This window comes from Neopsephotus bourkii, unplaced genomic scaffold (assembly GCF_033783945.1).
Source record: "Neopsephotus bourkii isolate Nb327-2 ecotype Australia unplaced genomic scaffold, CSIRO-AGI_Nbou_v1 NB_1814, whole genome shotgun sequence".
Lineage (NCBI taxonomy): Eukaryota > Metazoa > Chordata > Aves > Psittaciformes > Psittacidae > Neopsephotus > Neopsephotus bourkii.
The window spans coordinates 809,564-831,112 of record NW_026902287.1 but is presented as its reverse complement, the minus strand read 5'-3'; the positions used below and the strand labels follow the sequence as shown (position 1 = coordinate 831,112).

The window sequence follows — 21,549 nt, the reverse complement described above, 5'->3', positions numbered from 1 at the left end:
ACCAGCAGATGGCAGAACTTAAACCTTCGTTTTTATACTGAAGCTTAACTACGAAGCTCAGTAAGCATTTCTGCAATTACGTGTATTGAAGACTCATTTGAAGAAAAGCACTTAAATAAATCAGTGCTAAGACCATAAAAAAATTATAATATATTTGTTAAAATATGCTGATTAGAGTATTTCCTTTTCAGGATGCATAATTATCTAATTAAAGATAGAGAAGCAGCAGGCCCCACTTATTTAAATAACAAGAACTCACTCTGGTATTTCTAAACAGTCTTCTTAGAGCCACTATTACTGTTACAAATGAAAATTCAAACAGCTTAAAACACCCGGGTGTATGTGACAAGTGAGGAAATGAATTCTTTGTGAGCTGCCAAACCAATTTATTCTCCTGTACTCAGAACAAGCTGTAGCGCTGAAAGCTTCCACCTCATCAGTGCCCAAGCCCATTCACAGATGCTTCCTGGAATGAAACACTTTTACTGAGTGCTGAATTCATTTTAAAATACTAATTTTTATCACATTCTGCAGAACATAGTGAGCTATATGATGTACCCTTAGATGCTGCTTGTGGGAGCACAGCACTCCAGAGTAAACATCATCAGGTGATTTCATTACATTGCAGATAGCCAGTAAAAGCAGGACATGTGCAGACTGTCCTATGGGAGGACACTACTTTGGGATGATTACTTCAAAGGGCACATAGCTCTAGGCTGACAGCTGTTGTTTATAGCTTCCCCCTCACCTCAGTTCAAGCCCAGTTTAAGGCCAATTGCAACAATCCCGTGATTGCTGCAACCCCAGTGATCAGCTGAGGCTTCTTGGAAGATTACCACAACACAGAAGTGTACTAATTGCTGTATGTTAAGGCTTTACTGGGTGTCATGAGCTGAAATAGTCCCTTGGGAATCCAAAGTATTTGTAATTTCTTGATAGGATCAAAATGAGTAAAATGTCTTTAGAGCAGGACAGTGAGGTCAGCAACTGAACAGACATGACAGACTCCCAGAATTTCTGGGACACTGCTTGGTGAATAACCTCAAAGTACACACTGGAAGGAATTTGAGGTTAGACCAAGTCTCTTGTAAATGGATTTCCCCAGTAAGGCAGAAAGGACAAATACTGACACACAGTTCCTCATCTGCTGTGAAATAATTTAATCTAAAACTCTAAAAAACAGGAACTCACAAGCCCTGGGACACTCATGACTGCAACATGAAAGGCATTGTTATTCCAGTTTGCATCCACCTTCAGTGCAAGAACTGAAAGTCATTTTATCCCTGATTCAGCACAATAAAGCTGTTGGACATTCTTGTAATCCAATATTAAAACTAAGAACCCATTTCATTAAACATCCTCCCCCAAAACAATGGATCTACCGTAGTACTCCTAGCAGTGTTGGGAAGGACACAAGCCAACAAACTTAATCATCTTCTAAGTAAACCATGTTATTGTAAACTCAGCCCTGCTGACAAGAATGACAGCCTCAAATACGCATGTTGCAAGCACCAGAGTGTGAACTTTCAGACAGCATTACCATAAACCTTTGAACGAACAGCCTATCTTCCAATCCCATCACGGCCTCTGTGTCCTTACATATCTCATGGAGATTTTTACCCTAAACAGAAAACAGGCCAGCCAGGGAAAGATTCTTAATGACAAAAGTACAGTATTTTGTAAATAACAGGACATTTAGAGGCATCAAATCAGAGAATAGTATGTTTAACTACAGAGGGGCCCTAGAGGTCTTAATTGTACCAGTGAAATCAGTAAGTGTGCCGAAAACAGGATCTCAGTATTTAGTTTAAAAAAAGCACACTACGCAATGTATTTTGTTTGCTAGATCCTGAGATCCTACCACTGATTTCCCTTGGTCTGCAAGTTCCAGATGGACATTGCGTAGACAGGAGGACCTACAAGCACAGGTGGGCGTGCAGGAATCCAGCCCACCAGGAGAGCCATCGGGCATTTTTGGGGTTTCATCCTTCATTCCTAGCAGAGCAAAGCACTTCCGTTTTCATTCCTTGCATTGGCTTGCTCACCTGAGACCTGCTCCTCTGGGGCAAAGCCAGCAAGTAGCCATTTGCTCTTAGCCTGAGCTTTCTTCAGGGAAAAAAAACCCAACAAAACATTAGAGGTCTTCCTTTTCTCAAGTTCCAACTCTTAGTGTTCAGCAAGTCTCTGAGCCACTGTTCTCTGAGACCTTCTCCAGCCTTGTAACACACATCTACACTTTTTCCAAGAAACTCCCCTTTCCTATTTATATGATGATTTGCCTAGAATTTCATACTTTTTGATGTATTCAAGCCCCAACCATACAGTCATGGGCACACTGGGCATTGTCTAACACCCCATAGCACTCTGCTGTGGCCGGCATGTCCACGAGATTCTCTTGGATGCCCTGTACTCTGACGTCATTCTTCAATATTGGCGTCATGATATTGATCTTGACCAGTTTATAAGTAACCAGGCGTTTTTGATGCCAGCCAGGGCAGTGGGCTCTCCCCCAGCCCCAAGGTGCAACCCAAGGGCCCTCTCCCATCACACTGTGAAAGTAAGCAGCCCTGTGTTTCAGGCCATCCTGAAGGAGACCCATTTGTTTCCCACTCTTGGCCTCAGAGGCAGGACCCTGGGACCCCTCTGAAGTGGAGCAGGTGCATGGCTGGGAGTGTGCAGTCCACAGGTCAAAGCATACCACAGCCCGTGCCGCGGCGCCAGCCTTACAGGGTCCAGCTCTGCCATGGCTTGGTCCCTAACAGAGGCCTGTCCTGACCCGGCCCCAGCCCCGCTGCCACCACGCTGCCCACCCACTGACCTGAGGCCACCCCTTCCCACGGCGCACAGCCCCCTTGTTTAGCCTCGTCCCCCCGGACGGATGCGCCGTCCCACAGTAGCAGCGGCTCCCGGCGGGGCCAGCCTGGGTCAAGGCTGCTGGCAGAAAGCGGAAGCGCAGCCCGCCCGGCTGGCCCGCTTGGCTGCCCTCCCTCAGTCCCTTCCCGCCTCCCATCTGGGCCTCCAGCCGCCATGCCGCCAGGGCCGTCCTCGAGCGATGGGGCGGAGCCAGGCCCGTCCTACCCCTTTCCTCTCCGCGATCAGCAGTCCCTGACGGTGAGCGGCGGCGGTCGGGTTTTCCTCGCTCCCAGTGAGTGCAGGCCCCTGCTGCTTCCCTCCCCCTTCCTCCCCCAGCCCTGCTCGGGTGCCTTAAAGCGGGTTCACCCGGTCCCGCGGCGCCGAGGCCTGCCAACCGCGGGGAAAGGTGTGGGGTTGAGGGGCGCCCCTCGGGAGAGAGCTAAGGCGGGTGCGGGCCCGGGCGGAGGGGGGGGATCGGCGGCAGGGCAGGGCAGGCAAGGCCAGGCCAGGCCGGAGTTGCGGTGGGACGGGGATCCTCAGGCGGGGGCGCGGGCGGTCCCGGCAGCGGGGTGGTGAATGGAAGGGCGTGCTGGTGCGGCGGGCAGACGGCTTCGTGACACCGGCCCCGGGCAGCGGCCGCGGCAGCGGGCGCTGTGGTTGAAGCGTGGGTTTTAAACCCGCGCACAGCAGGAACGGGAATTGGCCTTTGCAAAGCAGAGGAAGGAGAATGACTAAACTATCTAAAAGAAAAGAGCGGGAATGCAAGAGGTTGTGCTGCTCTGTCTTCATCTAGGTAAAGGTTTTTCATTAATTCTCCTACAAGAACAGCTCCAGCTATGTCGATATTTCTGTAGTAACTAAACAGGAGAGTGCATTTTGAACCTATCAAGCATAGAGAAACCCTGCAGTACTGCAAAAAACCCAGTAAAACTGCAATATAGCTAAGAGAAGGGGTGGAAGAAAAGCATTAGAAGGTGAAGCCTCTGTTAAGGTTTAGTGGACAGGGTTTTAATAGTTTTGGTGTTTTGGTTTGGGTGACAAAATCATCTGGTTTACATTCATGGCACAGACATCAGGTGCGAGTGCTCCATAATGGTAACAGTTGTGGAGACTGTAGCATATATGCAGGTATTTGCTTTATCATTTTATCTGGTTGAGGATTGGGGCTGTGGAGATGCCTCGTTGCAGAATCTGGATTAGGTATATGTTAGGATTAGTCCCTGTGGATGTGTTCAGTGTGTTGCCATATTTCATAACACTACCATAGTTCCCTCTTATTTTTCAGCTGGAGGTTGCACTTGGATACTTGGCTTCCACCTCTAAAGTTGGCTAGGCTGGGGGTGGGCAAGACATGTCTGGACCTCAGTATTCTTCAGTATCAGCAGGAAACTTCGTCTAAACCAGATGATTCTCTCTCCAAACAATTGGAATTGAATTAATATCTCTGAACACTCAGTGCTGTTCCTATTGTTCAGACTGGTTCTATCAATCCACAATACTGAAGTAAAGGAAGACCACCCTAGAGAAATATTAACACTGGAATGTTTGTTTAGTATTGCTTTGCTTAAAAGCAATTGTGCTCCATCATAATGTCCCAATCAACTTCTGGGGATTGTTACTGCTTCAAAGAAAGTAAGAGGAATTTAATGGGCATGATGTAGAAAGTGCGGCTGACTCTCATGCTCTCCAGGATCTGTGGGGTGTGTATGAGGAGTTACTTGGAAAATTGTCTATACTTTTCTCATTCTGGGCTTTGTAAGATAGAGGAAATTTCTGAAGAGGTTTTCGGTACACAAAGGATTCTCATTACTTAGTGGTACTTTGTAGTGTGTATCATGCAGAATACTGTATCATTCAGACTGTAGGGCTTTCAAACTGAATTTTTGTCATATCGTGTGTAATTTAATTGTAATAACTGCAGAAAGCCACAGAAGAAATATTATTAACATTTAAATAGTAAGAATAGCAGCAGATCTCTCTTGATATTTATTTCCAACATAGATTTTCCCTATAGGATTTCACCACATAATAACTGGAAATTTTCTCCCTCCCTGAAGTAACAATCCATTTAAGATCAGTGGAAGGCTATGAATTGAAGAGTGGTCTCTTTTTTTCTTTTGAAACAGAGAAAATGTAGGCAAGAATCTTAATTTCCAGTCTGCTTTGTCTGTGTGAATAGGAGGTAAGAATCTTTTAGGGTGTTTGCCTTCAGTGCTGTCTTAAGGGAGTGGTTAGTTAAGAAGATTTCCTCTAGGTATTTGGCACTTCCTTGCAGGAACTGGGACATCCCACAGTTTTAGGGTGAGGAGTCCAGAAACTTGTGAAAGGGGGTGTTCAGTTTTTATCTTTTCTTGTTGTTGGGGGTGTGGGTGGGAGGGGTATTCAGTTTCCCGTAGCCTTTTAGTGGAAAACTAGTCTGAAGATGCCAGTTGGACTAGAAGTGTTTTGTGAAAACTGAACTTGCCTCGCCACAGAGCTTGGCCTATGAACTCTGGTTATCAGCTAGTTGGAATTGTCAGATATGCACTTGTTCCGCTGAAGCAGTGGGTGTTTGAAAACTGGATTAATCTGCTTGAACAGTTGAATAGCTGCTGAGATTGTACGTAGCAATTTTTGTTGTGATAAAATTATCTTTCATTATTTCCAGAGCACAAAATCAGAAGTAATCTTGAAATGGTATGAAAAGTTAGGACTTTTTCCCCATGATGGCAGATTTATTTCACAACTGTGAATGTAGTAATCCTCTCAGCAGTTTTTCATTCTGAAAGGACTCCTTCCACCAACATATCTTTGATAGCTCTGAAACAGTTCAAGATGCACAGGGGCTCAGAGACAGCAGTTTACAGAGCTGGCACATTGGTAACGGCATGAGTAGAGAGCTGATTCACAATACTCCTGCTTTTTTTTCCCTTTCCCATGCACCTCTTCAGTCCTTTTCCCCTTCACATGAGCCTTGTGAAACAGACGAACATGGAAATGTCTTTTAATCCTTCCTGCTGAAGTTGAAACCAAATTTCAGACCAAGCCTATGTACACACTTACAGCACTATCTGTATTTGACTTCTTGCAGCACTTATATGTTACCTTGACAGTGGGAACATGCTTCTGTGTGTTACGCAGGATTTTATTTTACTTGTTTTTTACTAACACTGAAAGCTGTTTCTTTAAAACTGGTCTATGCTGCATATTTGTTAATGAACAGTCTAAGACTGCTAGCACAGGGGAAATGAGCAGCAAGTTTCTGCAGAGGTAGGAAGCAGGTTAAAGTTCACTGTTGCTCTTTCACAGGGAAAAAAAAAAATCCGGGGCCTTATTTTTCTGTGTTCTGTAGCCTCCAAATAAGCTTTCCTGTATTCTCAGGCATAATACTGCTCATTTTCCTGCAGCAGAAAGAAAATTAGTCTCTACTTTTTAACTAGGCTATGCAGCGGTGACTCTGACGTAGTGTTCCCTTAACAATTACTTGCGCCTGTTTAATTAGGTTCTGGGTTTTGTTAACTGTAAGGCTAGATTGTGTTCCAGAGGCTGTCTGAGGATACGAGATGTGTGTGCTTGTCTGAGTCACCAAGAGCTGGCGAGATGTATGCAAAAGAAGTGTTTTGACTGTCCCTAAAGCTGTAAGTGTGCTGAGTGTGTTGAAGTGAAGGGAGGAGGTAGTGTTTGGCTTTCCAGAGGGATGACTTGAGGGGGTTTAATATGCACATCTTGGAATCGGGTACACATCTAAACTTCCAGCTCATTTAGAGCTAGTTGCTTTAAGACCTAAAGGTTTGATTTCACAAGCTTTATCTGTGAATTAATCTTCAGTTCCTATATGTAAATACAATGCTGCTAACAAAGTGAAATGGTCAGAATGCTTATTCAATGCTGCTAACAAAGCGAAACGGTCAGAATACTTATGACTGCCTGTGAAGTATACAGATTATAGGAATATGTACTTAGTAACCTGTCCAGTGCACTTGAAGTGTACCACATTATGGCTGTGAATAAATAAATATTTTAGCGTGGCAGTCAGAGTTTCAGGCATCGGGAGAAAGCAGTAGAGTCTGCAATCCGAGTTCCATTTATGTTCGTTCCAGTACAGAGTTCCTCTTGAGTATTCAAGTTGAAAGAAGCTTCTTGAAAGCTTAGAGAGTGTTTAAAATAAACCCCTGCTTTACATATTACCGCATTTTCTTCCAGTGTGCAATAATCTGTACTTTATGCCAGCAGAATAGTGGCTAGGTCATCAAGTTGTAAGTGAACTTCTCTTTAAGTATTTCTATGTAATGATAGGCTTCTCTGTGTAACAGAGAAACACAGAAGATTATTTCTGAAATCTCTGTTAGCACTGAAATCTCAGCACTGACTGCTTACAGCACTGTGTATTCCCATAAAGTGGCCTTTACCTGTCACAGGTAGAGTAAGTGTTAAAACAGTAAGAGCTTCTCTTAATCAAAACAAGAAACCTGTGTTTTTTGCAGCAGTAGTTGTCTTCATCTGTTCTGCTTGCATCCAGAATTACGCGTAGATACGTTATAAAACAGGTCTCTGCTTGTTGTAGTAGTGTTGAACTCTATCCAAATGGTGGGGCCAGTCGTGGATTGGGGGGTGGTGGTGTTTTTTGTTTGTTTTCTTGCCAGATATTTTGGTGTTTGTGGTGGTGTGCTTGTTTACCCCATAGATACCTATTAGTTGTTTTTTTTCTAAACTAATTTGAATTATGGATTGATTCACTTGCTGAGGGTTTATTACTGTAGACACCTGAATGATATTGGAAAAAGTTGTTTTTCCATTATAAAAATGCAGACTTCTGGCAACATGTTTAACTTGGATATTTTCTCCTTGCTTTTCAAGCAAGGTAGGCATACCTTAGAGCATGCTGCATTTCTAATAGCACAGAAGTTTCTACATGTTGGATCTGCTTAGGGATCTTTGTGGCTAGGTGATCTACGGGTTCAGTAAATTGGAAGCAGGTATCAACATCTTTAGTTATGCCCATTGCTGAGTAGGATGTGAAACTATGAGAAAAGCTGTGTAAGTTGCAGACACTCATTTTCTGTTGGGGAACTGGGCAATAGCTCTCTGTTTAAGTGCTGTTCGGCTGTATATAATTCTTAGTAATGTTACAAAAGGCATGCTCAGTATTGTCTTCATGAATTTATAACTTGTTAGCCTGCTGCTCTGCTGCAGCCCCCCCTTAGGTTTTCTAGTTACTTGCTTTTGCTATTTAGACATGCTTGTCACACACATACTTGGCATCTAAGTGCAGATACATATATATACATACATACATAAAACATCAGTCAGTTGAGTGGGCAAAACTAGGAGAAATAATTTGGGGGAGTAGAAGGAGTTATGATAATTGCAGTGGGAGATTGTAAGATCAGATTCAGCATGGGTGGAAAATGCTGTATTTTCCCGGCAAGGCTGTGAGTGTTCCCTGTGTCCCCTGCCTTACCACCAGATGAGGACTTTAGTCATAACAGTCCTGCCAGCTCACCTTTCCTTTTCCCAGTTTTCAGTTGGAAGCTTCTTCACAGATTTCCTGCAAGAACTGGCAAGCCTGAGCCTTCCCCCTTTTTTTGATGGCTGACAAAATACTGTCTTTGCTTTGGCTGAGTGTAATCCTTTCTATTATTTCTAGCATCTGTTAGAGTGTTGGAATTAAACTGCTTGTTTTCGAAGTGTGTGCTTCCCAGTGGTAGTTGAGAATTTACCCACTTTCCAGGAAGAAGAGCTTTTACTACTACTACTACATTTTAGTCAAGCTATCAGATATTTTGTTTTATTAGCAGATGCTTAAAATGAACTCTTCCTGTTGATAACATAGGCTTCCCTGTATAGTTTGGAAGACAACAAATACAAAAGACAGTGGTGGAGACCTGTTCTTTTTCCCTGAGTGAAATTAATGTCTGTACTAAAATGCTGAATGGCTGTGCCTGTTTAACTTTACGGCCTGAGGCTTAGACAGAAAATGTTTCATACAGAGGCCTCTTTTCTCTTTTTTTTCCTTTTTTTTTTTTTTTTTTTTGCAGGTCAAACAAGATGAATCTGTGTCCTTGGTTTGTCCTCAGGCACTTATGTAATAAGTATGGTTATTACTAATCAGGAGTTTTTGTCAACATTCATGTCATGTACTACAGAAAGATCATGATTTGCTACCATGTATTTTAGCAGAAAAGTACTCTTTGTACTAAGGTTTCCTATTACTCTGGATAGTTAGAGTTGAGTGGGCTCCCTAAGAAAACCAACACAATATTGTTGCTGGTATTGATTTGGTACAACAAATGAAAATAAGAGCAGTTGTGGGTTATTTTATTTTATATTTTTTATTTTATTGTATATTATATTTATTATAGTGATGTGAAAGAGATTTTTGCTTTCAGCCTGATCATCTGTATTCATGTTTACCTTCAGCCTTTCCTACAACTCTAAACAAAGTAGCTAATATGTTAAAGTGATACCTAGAACAGCTCTGGTGTCTTAAGGTTCTCTCCTAGGTGTAGTGGGAGGCTAAATAGCGCGTCTTTTCCTCCTCTACAATCTGCATGAAATAATTTCTGCAATTGCAGAACTATGGGATATATCAGGATGCTTTCTTAATTTCATTCATTTTGGTAAAATTTCAGCTTGTTGCTATTGTTCCAAGTCACACTGCTGCTTTTAAAGGGGTCTCAAGTACAGTCTTAAGACACACAGCCAATCACGAAGGTGCTTTAAATAATACCTTAATTACTGAACTGAGTCCTTTTCCAGTAGAAGGTGTTGTGATGTGACTAGTGCTGAATTCATGTTGGATACTCAGAAAAGTTACATCAGCTTAAGATTTGAAATCAACACATGCAACCTATATTTAAATCTCCACTGAATGGCGTGATTTTTTTGTGTGTAATTATTTTTTTATTTTTTAAGCTATTTTAAGTTACCTACTTGAATCCTTTTTGTGGAAATCTTCATAAGATTTTAATATGCTTCAAGTGTATTTGATTTAGTTGATTAACTTTTAAGGGAAAGCAAGGAAAGAGGAGGGTACAGGCATCTTTTTCCCCTCTGTCCCCTTAGGCTTGTGCATATGTCTGTGTCACCAGACACCTTCCAAATTCCTGTATCATCAAATGGTGTGGTCTTCAGGCTGCCATAAAGACATCAACTCCCAGTACAGCCACTACTTACTTTTGCAGTGATCTTTTGTTGCTATTAAACACCTGAGCTGTCATGGTAAAAGCTGAGTTTACTGACCCATTCAGTATAGATGAAGAAAAGAATGCCATTGTTACTCAGGTTTTGCTAGTGCAGATGGTTTTTTAGAGTGTCACGATGTAAAACTCGTGCTGCCAGCCGAATTTGAACGCTTCTGTGTTAACATCTAAGGTATGAATCAGCTGTTATAGCCTAGGGTTCATTCTCTACTCTGAAGAGCAAATGTTGCATGCACAAAACCCAGCTTCCTTTTTTTGTATTGGAAAGTTATGATCTTGTCCAAGTAAATTTGCTGTGCTGGTATTCATGGTTAGAGTCCTTCTGCACTTTTGCTTCTCTGGTGTGAGAGAGAAGTGGAGCTGGGGGAAAGGAAAGCCTCCTTCTTCTTCTTTCTAACTCTCTAGTTGAAAAACTAGGAAAAATGTTTTTTTCATACATTTCGGTCATCTGAAACCCCTGGTATCCTTGAGTGGTTTCCAGAATTGCACAGTGAAGACCACGTGTCTGGATAATGGGAGATGAAGAGTAACTCAGGCTAGTGTTGCTGCTTTATTCCAAGGCCAGGATGAACGCAATCTGGGGGGGGGGGCTGGTGTCTGGGGGTCTGTTACCATTAGAAACCTCTTAATCTGTACTTCAGTCTTCCTGAGGGCCACTGTGTGGAATTCTATTTCAGATGTGACCTCCACACAAACACTTTCGAGGTTGTTAGGCAGAAGGTGAAGTTCTGTCTTGAGTACGTGTGATCAGCTGTTATGGTTGTCATGCAGAACTGGCCATGGTCAGTGTGCCCTGCGCACTGCACCAATCAATCCCAGGCAGGCAGGTATTGTCATATTTACATTTCTGAGTCTGCAGGTCGTGAATAAATGTTGCAATCACAAGTTAATCTATCCAGGTTGGAGAGAGCCTTGGGTGACATGGTCTAGGGTGAGTAATCCCTCCCCATGGGAGGGACTTGGAACTAGATAATCTTAAGTTTCTTTTCCAACCCAAACCGTTCCCTAGGTTTATAAGTTACTGTCTGGAAATAGTAGTTGGTATGACTGAGGCTCCTCTTACTCTGTTAAATTTTCTGCAGTGATCCTGCAAGTTAGGGTTTTTGCTACATTCATTACTCCTTTGCAGGGAATTCTAAATGGTTCACAAGGCTGTAATGGAGTTCTTCATAATGGTGTGATCAGGTAGGTGAAAAGAACATGTGTTTAGGCTTTGGTAACCTCATAGTTAGGCTTATTGGTTTAAATCACTGATCAAAGCAGGTTTGTACTGAAGTATCTCATACTGTGAACTGAAAGAGCTGTGTTCAGGGAAGGAGGTTATGTCTGGCAAAGAGATAGTAGCAGGTAGATAATGTGTGATGGCATCTTGAATTGCTGCTAAGCATTTGCTAAGTCACTGAGTTAAGTGGGAAATGTTACAGCTGCAATTTATACTAAGATAAGAATATGTGAACTGAGTACATCATTACCAAATTAATAATTCAGCTACCCTCAGACTTTCCCAGGAGATGTGTTTATGCACAAAATAAAGTTTTCAGCTTGGAAGGCAAAAAATAAAGCTCATTAGGACATAGTTGCAAGGAGAAAGGAAGCAGTTTATTTTGATCATGCTCAGTCGTAGAAGCACCAAGTTTGCTTAGAAGAGGAATAACTGTGTAGTTCATGTTGTTTAAGGAAGATGTCACTTAAAACTTCCTGTGCTTGTGTAGAGTGGGTATCTTCAAAGCTGGAAAGAGCAATCTCAGAAAATAACTTGTAGATGGGAATGCAAGAGGGGATATGTTTGGGGCTTGGGGGTATTTGCAGTCTGTTGATATGCCCGCCTTTCTGCCTTCCCTGAGCATTCAGATGTTCATCTAGAAACTTCTGGAGTTTTGTTTGACAGAATTTGTGAAAATTTTGTTTCTTTTACAGTATCTTGCTGCTTTATACCCTGAACCTTCCTTTGTCACCATTTCTGCTGTCTCTCTGTCTCAGTCTAAACTTTGACTTGGTTGGTGTCCCAGATCAAATGTGATTTGTGCTGGAATAGTTTAAAAATTCCCCATAAATGTATTCCACATAATAGTATTCCCTGAGCAGTCAATAAGACTGATAGGTGAGATAAATGAATTCACTCTTTGGTCTTGCATTAACTGTTAACAAACACTGACCTTTGTGCATCCCTTTGCACCAAACAGGAAGATAATGTTCCTTGAATGGAGACAGGAAAACTGCTGTGGGAAAACAACAGATCTGGAAATTGGGCCTGTGATTGTCTTTCTTCTAAAAACATTTTAAACATGACTGGGAATGTTGCCAGGCACTGAAAGAGAGTTATCCTTACTGTTAAATCGTTGGCTTGCTCCTTGGCATGTGTTGGCCTAAACTACTGCTCCCAAAAGAGCCCGGGGCAGAGTTCAGGCCTTAGGAATGTCCTAGGAACTGTTCCATTTGCATGCAGTTAACCTGTTCTGGAGATTGAGATACATGCCTAGGGTGAATGTGGACCTTGCTGTGCTACTTGGCCTTGATATTGGGAGTATCTTGGTGTACTTTAACTTGTATAAGTGAATCCTAAAAGTCCAAGGTCCCAGTGGAATGCTCTATCTAGTAAACCATTAAAGCCACAAAAAAAGTATCTTAAACTAAAATGATGTTTACAGTAAAATCTACTTTTAATTATATAGTTTGTTTGGTTTTGTGGCAACCATAACAAATCTTCTGAACTCAGAAAGGTTCCTTATGTCTCTGATAGTAGGGGTTTGTAATCTTAGTTTGTAACACTTTCTAGCTCAAGTAAAACTGTCATGTTTTCTGGTTTGAATTGATGTATCTGTATTTTTCACAATGCTGTTATCTTCCTGCAGACATTTTATCTCTGAGGATGGGTTACAAGTATGTTTGTAGGGGAAGGGGGATTACTAACACAGCCTGTGCAGTACCATTTTGTCTGGTACAGACCTTGTATGTGGGACAGATACATTGTGGGAGGCTGTTGGACATGTACTTTGTATGTGGAACAGATGTCATGAAAAAGCTTTGTTTTTTTTTCTTCTGTGTTTTAGGGACAGTAGGAGTCTTGAGTAACCATGAACAACCCTTTTGTACGGATTGTGGAGCCACTGGACCCTAAACAGCCTCTGAAGAAGTTCTTCAATCTAAGCAAATTAGAAGATGCAAGATATGGTATGTTGACAACATAAGGAAAGCATTGCATCAGCTTTGAACAAAACCTGAAGAGACATTGGAACATTGGATAATATTTGGTCTCTGGAGAAAACTGAATTCAAAGAGGGTTCTTGAAATGTTAACAAAATTTAATTTTAGAAATTTAGAATATAGAAAATGTGGTGAGATCACAGTATTCATTTCTCAACATGCTGTGCACACAGCAGTCATGTTTCTCTTGAGTGGATGAAGAGGACTAAGCAAAACTAAGAGCAAAAGTTTTCTCAGATACTGCTATGCTGCTCTGAAAAGCTGGAAAGGACCTAACACTAACATGGCTGAATCATCTGTAGAGATTGCTCTGCTTTGAAAAGAGTAGTGGCTTGAAAATCCTTTCGTAGGAGGCTTTTTCTTTTGTTCCTCTGACGCTTCCTGAATGTACATGGGCATCTTCCTTGTGGCAAGGGTAAAAATCTTCAAATATGTGACACTGACTTAGAAAGCAAGTATTTGTCCGTTTTGGGTATTTTTCCTCTTTCAAAAAGGAAACAAGTGATTAAGAATTCAGGAAGCAAGAGGTGGAATGTTTTCTCTGAACATCAGCAATGCATATTCATTGCAGGCCCAGGTAGTGTGTAAGCGTCTAACTATTAGTGTCTAACTGTTAGTGTCAGATTTGGTGTGTAAAAAGCCGAGATGAGTCTTAAGAAATAGACAAATATATATATCGTATTACCATTGATCCATTCCAGGATTCCAAGAATGGGAAACTCCAGAATCATTAAAGAAAAAACAACAAAATTCTCACTGTCCTACAGAAAAATGGGTATCTGAGCAACAGAAGAACTGGGGGTGGGGATTAGGGATTAAAAAACCAAAACCCAAATAAAACCAACAACAACAATGAAAAACCACTACACCCATCCCCCAGTGCAAATGATTCTGAATGACTTTGTCCTGAATAATAGTTAGGGTGTTTTTATGATAGCAGCAATGAGGTGTCACTTTAAGTGATTTTTGTGTCCTGGGGGCTGTGTGTAGAAAGTTGGGACAAACTTCTCAAGAGAGTTTTGAATGTGAACATTCTGAGAGGAAATCAAACACCTATGATTACAGTTGACCACAGGAGGAAGGACAAAGAAGCTTTTTACTGTTTTTTGTTTTTTCTTTACACCCATTGGTTGTAATAAAGCTGTCAGGACTGCTTTAATAGTATTTTGTGTGATCTTCTGTAAGTATTTCTATCTTGAAGGAAAAGAAGGTTAGCAGGTGCTCAGTCTTAATGTCCAGTTTCATTCTTCATCTCATGAGAAGAGATTGCTGTGACCACTAAAGCTATGCCTTTCAACATGTCACGTAGAAAATTGTATGTTTCTAGTGCATTTTTATGACTCTATTCAGTGGCAAGAGTGAGAGGAAACCGCAGAGAAACAGGGTAAGCACAGCATCTTTTCAGAACAGTGTTGCTGTTGAGGATGGAATAGCTGTGGAAAAGATTCCTTTCAGCAAAGATGTCCGCTGTCTCACAGGGTCTGAGATAATAAATCTGCTCAAAGAAGTAAGTGGAACAGGTTGGTTACCACTGACCTGACAAAGCTGGAGGCTAGAAAAGGATGTCTGATAATTTATGACAGCACTTGAGGACCCATCTGCCCCAGGTGTCAAATGCTGTGCTTGCTGACATATGCCTTAAAGTGAAAACTGAATTTGTTTCTGGCCTTTTACCCATACAGCACGTCTGCCATTTTCTATTCGAGTCCTCTTGGAAGCAGCGATCCGTAACTGTGATGAGTTCCTGGTGAAGACGGCAGATGTTGAGAACATTCTCAACTGGGAAGTGGTGCAACACAAGAATGTTGAAGTGCCATTTAAGCCTGCAAGAGTTATCCTGCAAGACTTCACGTGAGTGCGATGGTCTCCAAACATTGGAAGAGGGGCTTTTGAAAGCGTAGCGGTGCTCAGCTTGGGATGGATGGGTGAGCTGAAGGAAAAAGTAGCAGTGAAATGTATGGAAAGATCTTTTTCACCTTTCCTGGATGTCATAATACAGACTTCCATTGTAAAGGCAAACACTCGTGGTGAAAACACTGAATGAAGTGCTTCTGTGATGGGGAAATTGATATCTTCGTGAAACTTCTAGACCAGAGGGAAAGAAAATGGGAAGGATAAATTGCATCCAAATGAATTAATTCAGAGTTTAGAGGTTTTGTTGTTTGAAGGTGGACGGGAGGTAGGGTGGTATCTTCTAACCCTGCCCCAGGACTTTCCTTTCAGTTGTCTCCCTTTTTCAGTTCTCATTTATAATCCACATCATTACTTTCTCTTCCAAGTAAGTACTATTCCAAATACATTTTTAAAGACTTCTCTGTTATTGAAAAAGTGTCTACTTTTTCCCAGAAATGCATATTGAGATTCATATGTAATGGCCTCTGAAAACTGTCCCTTGTTATTGCAGTTTGGTTAGTCCCCATGTGTCAACATGTAAGAGTCCCTAGTAGATGTTGACAGTCAATTTTCAGGTGGAATGGTAGATTCTAACTGGTTTTAATACAGCATTTGACATGCAAGTCCACTGTCCTTTGTAACAGAGTTTAAGTTTAGCTCATTCGTGATAAGCACCATGCTGCTGAGCTGTCAGTTGATTTTATTTTTCAGAGCAATAACGTAACTTAGCTTCCTTGTGTTCTGCATTTTCCCAGAGGTTGGCCAGGTGCTAGAGACCCAGCACAGCTCTATTCCTAAAGGAAATTTTTGGGCTTTTTTGAGACTTAGCCAGTGTGGCAAAATGTCAGTTGAAAAATGTGCTGATTTCCTAGCTGTCTTTTACCTGCTGGCTGTTGTTTTAACATTGTAAAAAACTGGAGCACAGAAGAAGTTGAGCTTTCAAGCAAACGTCATCCGCTTTGTTGCTGCACCCTCCTGTTGAATTTTAAAAATGTGCCTGTAAGTCTGTGGAGTAGCTACATTCATAAAAAACGAGCTCCTGAACAGGCTCCTGAGTGGGATCTTTTGGTAAAGGCAGCTTTGGCCACTTTCCAGAAGCCATACAATTGTATTTTCATGTCCTGATTAAAATTACTGAATTTCCTAGATGACATCATTTTGTAGTTATCCCGAGTTTTTCTAAACCAGTAGATGGATGTTGTATCTGTTCCTTTTCACTGGTACGACATTTGTAGGCTAACAAAATAATTCTTATGCTCCCTTTCTCTTACCCCTGCTGTTCTGCAAATTCACCTAGGTAGTATAACATGGCATTTGCTATTCTCCTTGGAATAGGTATATCCTAGGACAGTGAGCTGCTTCAAACAGCTGAATAACATCAGGTAATCATGTTAAGTTTAGATAATGTGGACCCTTTTTTTCCTGTTTGTTTTGGTGAACAGGATCTTCAAGGTAAAATTCTGTGGTAATTACAAAGCTTTTTCTCGTCGTCTTTCATTGTTTCTGATAACATTTTAAAATCATGGTAGCTTCCGTAGCTTCCTTATAATCTGGGTTGCAGACATAAGTTCTAACTGCTTTGGCCTGCTCTTGCAGGAACACAGTGTTCTGAATTATACCAGATCCTTACAAGCACATCATAGACAGCTCTCCTCGTGTCAGCAGCCAGTAAAATCAGATAGGCTAGCGTGCAAGAGGGTTTGCCAAACTGATTGAAAAGTGTCATGTCTCTCTGTCGAAGCTGAGAATATATATGCTGAGAAGCACGAGAAGCTTTGTTGAGATAAATATGGGAACATGTATGATCTGTTAGGTGACATAGGTGTTGAAGTGCCAGAACTTTTGGTTACTGTGTTTGCCTATGACTAAACTTGGGTTGGAAGTGGAAAATGGACTCTCCTGTGTATTACTTTGACCCTCTATATAGTTTACCTACCTCAGTTAGGAAGGAAGTCTTAATTTAGGGATTTAAAATCCTTTTGGTTGAATGAAACATACATAAATAAAAAGACCTGTTAACCTTTTGTTTGAGTCACTTGGAGTTCAAAGGCATGCAGGACTGTAACAAGATTCATGAGAAGGCAGAAATGTGAACATTGGCTTACTTCCTAAAAGCGTGCTGTTTGAATGTCATTTGTGATGCAACGTCTTTTGTCTAAGTAGAACTTGTTAGTTAAGAGGAATGGTACAGCTTATTTTTGCCTTTCATGTCTGTCCAGTGATCTGCCAGGGCAGTTAAATCCAGTTCTGAAATACAGTTATTCTGCAAATGTGTTTTGTGGTCATATTGTTTGTAATTAAAGAAATCTGATGCACTGCTCTACCAGTTTCACTTGAAGCATGGAGGATAACAAACAGCCCTAATTATGAAGAGCATTCTCTTGTGCTTTGCAAAACTTGGAAGAGACTACTCTTGCCTTAAAATCGGCTAAAAAAAACATAGCAAAGAATCAGGGAAAGGCCATTGTAATTTTCCCCCTCCTCACTTCTTCTTAAACAGAATGGGGAGGAGAGAGAGGAGCAGAGCAAAGGAAGAGAAAGCAGTTCAGAGTCCCAAAGGAATGCTGACTAAGATTAAGTTTCCAGATTCCCAGCTAAGCACGTTAAACTGCATCTGTTACTTGATGAATTTTGGTTTTACCTTTTCATTCTCAACAGTGCTCAGGATATAGATACAGCTCTGTCCCTTCTGTTCTGGCTTTGTCTTCCCAAGGGTACTCTCTCTGCCTCAGAGTAATGATCCCAAGACTCTGGGTAAGGCTGTTGTTTGCTTTGTATGCGACTGTAGGTGTCTATTCTGCATCTCGGGGTCTTAGTTGTGTTTTCTTTCTTGGGTTTGAGGTGGTTTTTGTTTTGTTTTTTCTCTTTTCCAGATGTTTCACCTTGCCTATTTCTCTTCTAGTGGGGTACCTGCTGTGGTTGACTTTGCTGCAATGCGTGATGCTGTGAAGAAACTTGGTGGGGACCCTGACAAAATCAATCCTATCTGTCCTGCTGATCTGGTGATAGATCATTCCATCCAGGTTGATTTTAACAGGCGGTAAGGATACAAAATAACTCTTACTTCTGAATAGTAATAGCTAAGCTGCATCCAGTTACTGATAGTAAAGGTAATTCCACTGATGATATTCTTAGCATTTGGACTACAACATCCTAGACTAAGACTCTTTAAGTTAGACTGTTATATCAGTTGCTGTGAATTAGGTGGGGGAATTTTGATTTTTTTCTGTTGTGCATCTCTCAGCAGCGCAAGTGTGGATTAAATGTTAATAGAAACAGGCTCTGTCCAGACCTGTAGTGATCATAATTTTCCATAATAATACTGCATTATTATTAGTTGCTCAGAAATAGCTTTTTTCCATGTATGGTTCTTTGACCCTGGAGGACTTCTTGGAAATGACAAGTGAGAATGTCTCCTTTCTTCTTGATTTGTGTAAGACCTAAGCTGCCCTAGCCGAGCTCTGACTTTCTGTTTGTTAGTTCACTGCCTCCACACAGAAGAGCACAAGACAGTGAGTAATATGGCCTGTACTCGTACAGGAAAGAAGTGTAATGCTATTCAACCCTCAGCGTACTATAAAGAGATAAGCACTCACTAGACCCACAGTGAAATACAAGACCTCTGCGTAGGGGTCATCCTACCCTCCATGATAACTAAACGTGAGTCTAATGAACTATTTTTCCTAACAGATCCTATGATTACATGTTTCTTGGTGGTTTTCTTCCATCTTCCAAACTCCTGAAGTTTTTCAGTCTGTTTTTTTACCTTGCATGCTAAAATACTCTGTGCATATATTATCCTCTATAGGAGGTAGTTTTGAAGTGGGACGCTTAAATTATAACATTGCAAAGAATAAAATTCCTAGAAGGTGGAAATTGAGGAACATAAAGAGCACTTTCTCAGTGCCAGTATTATAGAGGCTTCTTTAGAATGAAAATACTGAACTTCTAAGCAGAAATGTATTGTGAAGCCTGCATAGAAGAAGAATGTTACCAGGCAGTTTTCAAATACAACTCTTTTCCTACTTTTTTTTTTATTAACTGTAGACTGGTAAGCATACAAGTTCTTGCTGATGCCATTTCATAGTTGTCAGGGGACAAAAAGGGCCAAAAAATTTTACGTATGTAACTGTCAAAATTCAACAATTTTTTTTTGTTGTTTTGTTTGTTTGTTTGTTTTGTTTTATTTGGTTTTTTTTTGTTGTTGTTTTACACATGCTGCATCTATTCTTAACACAAAAGTAGGAAATAATAATCTAAAAACTGGTTTCTGGGGAAGTGGGTGTTCTAGCACTAATCTATTAAACTAGAAACCTAAACTTTTTTCTTTTTAATTTGCATTATGTCATTTTTACAATCTTTGGGAAACAGTGTATTTCTTTGTGAACAAGGTGTTTCATCTTTACCATGGGGCAAAATAAACTATTATGTTTCTTTTTCTGTCTTAATTTAATACCTTTCTTTTTATGCTATCAGTAGTATCCAGGACTTCACTTAGATAACTTTTTGCTATTAACTACTTTTTGTCACAGCCTCATCTTATTTCTCTAAGGCTGTATACATCAAGAACATTGGCCAGCCCTATGCTTCAGTTCTTTCAAACTCTAGGCTCAAGTTAGGCACTTGTTTCAAGTGAAATATTTGTTAGCTCTTTCTGCTTTGAAACACAAGGTCTTAAGGCAGCCCTGTATCATGAGTGATTAACCTCTCCTAAAATAAATTTGCAGGGCAGTTGTGGTCTGCTTCCCGTTACTGCTTTGCTGATTTCTACTGATTTAGAGTTACAAATTTCACAGTGCTCTAACATGTAATTTAACTTTTCTCAGGCTACAAGTTCTAGGCCTGCCACGTGTTTAATATGCACACTAGCAGACTAGCTAATACGCAGACTAGCACTCACATTTGAACCAGGCATTAGTTATTATCTCTTAAGATTTCTTAAGTCTTTGTCATTGGTTGCCTACAGTTTACAGCTGCAGTGAGATTAAAAATATGAGCTTGATCAGCATTAACACATTAGCTAGTAATTCTTTTTTTCAACCTTTGGGTGTATCTGACAAGGCATAAATTTCAGATGGATACTCTTTTTTTCTGACAGCAGATTATTTTCACTTGCAGATCAGACAGCTTGCAAAAAAATCAGGACCTGGAATTTGAAAGAAACAAAGAAAGATTTGAATTCTTAAAGGTACTAAAATAATCCTGTTTGCATGGAGAATAGTGCAGTGAACAAAACCTCTTCCAGTGCTCATGTGCATTGAAAATTGTTTATTCCAATTCTTTCTGTTTCAGTGGGGCTCTCGGGCTTTTAAAAACTTGAGGATTATTCCACCGGGCTCTGGGATCATCCACCAAGTGAACTTGGAGTACTTGGCAAGAGTGGTAATGGATCAGGATGGCTACTACTATCCAGATAGTGTGGTGGGCACTGACTCGCACACCACCATGATAGACGGCTTGGGAGTGCTTGGCTGGGGTATGTGCAGTAGCGAATCATGAACAATCTATTGTCTGACTAAGCTGTGTTTCAGACTGGTGAGGTGACCCTGGCAGATTACCCTCCACCCAGGTGCTCACAAACTTCTCCTGCTATCAGGATAAGTGTAGAGAATCAGAAGGGCAAATGCAAGAATAAAATCTTGGGTCACGATAAAGACAGTTTAGTAAGTGAAGGAGGAGAGCACAGGGGAAGGAAATAAGAGCAAGTGATGCAAAGAAAATCAGTAACCACCTCGCATCAGCACACCAAAGCTCAGCCAGTCCCTGTGCAACAGCTACTTTGGAAAAACTCCCCTACTCACTGCCTTCTAGTTTTAACGCTGAGTGAACATGATGTTACATGGCATGGAGTATAAGTTCTTTCAGTTTGGGTCAGCTGTCCTGGCTGTGTCCCTTCCCAGTGTCTTGCCCACCCCAGCTTACCTGCTGAGGAGCAGAGTGGCAAAACAGAAAAGAGCTTGACGCTGTATAAGTACAGCTCAGCAATAGCTAAAACACTGGCATGTTATCAACAGTGGTTTGGTCACAGATGGCACTGTATGGGCTGCTGTAAAAAAAAAAAAAAAAGCTATCTCCATAACAGCCAGACACAGTACACAGACTGACCCCAAATTCAAAGAACCTGATAAGGTTTCTTACAGTTATTTCAGACTTTGTAACTAAGCTCCCTGTTCTGATAACAGCCTTAGGTGATTTCTGGTCCATGTGTTGTTCCGCTTGTTGTTTGTTTGTTTGTTTGTTTTTTTCTTTTATATTTTTATTTGTTCTGCATCTAAGTCACCAGGAAGCAGGCAAGAAAAATATTAACTTAGACTTCTGGAAGCATCATAATCGTTTGGGAAAGCAAAAAAGAGTTGAAGCATCAGTGAACATCAATTTTTTCCTTTCATCACAGCTACTTTCAGAGTGTTTCCTTGTC

General features: G+C 41.1%; 1 protein-coding gene across 1 annotated transcript in view; it reads left to right on the top strand.

Annotated features, from left to right (window-relative positions):
* Positions 1 to 3,107: 3,107 nt before the first annotated feature.
* Positions 3,108 to 21,549, top strand: part of ACO1 (aconitase 1) — a 38,851-nt gene continuing 20,409 nt past the window's right edge. The window contains exons 1-6 of the mRNA XM_061342708.1: positions 3,108 to 3,145; positions 13,085 to 13,205; positions 14,921 to 15,089; positions 18,034 to 18,171; positions 20,250 to 20,319; positions 20,424 to 20,607. Of these exons, the coding sequence (XP_061198692.1) occupies positions 13,109 to 13,205; positions 14,921 to 15,089; positions 18,034 to 18,171; positions 20,250 to 20,319; positions 20,424 to 20,607 (658 nt within the window). The 5' untranslated portion in view covers positions 3,108 to 3,145; positions 13,085 to 13,108. The remainder of the gene's footprint in view (positions 3,146 to 13,084; positions 13,206 to 14,920; positions 15,090 to 18,033; positions 18,172 to 20,249; positions 20,320 to 20,423; positions 20,608 to 21,549) is intronic.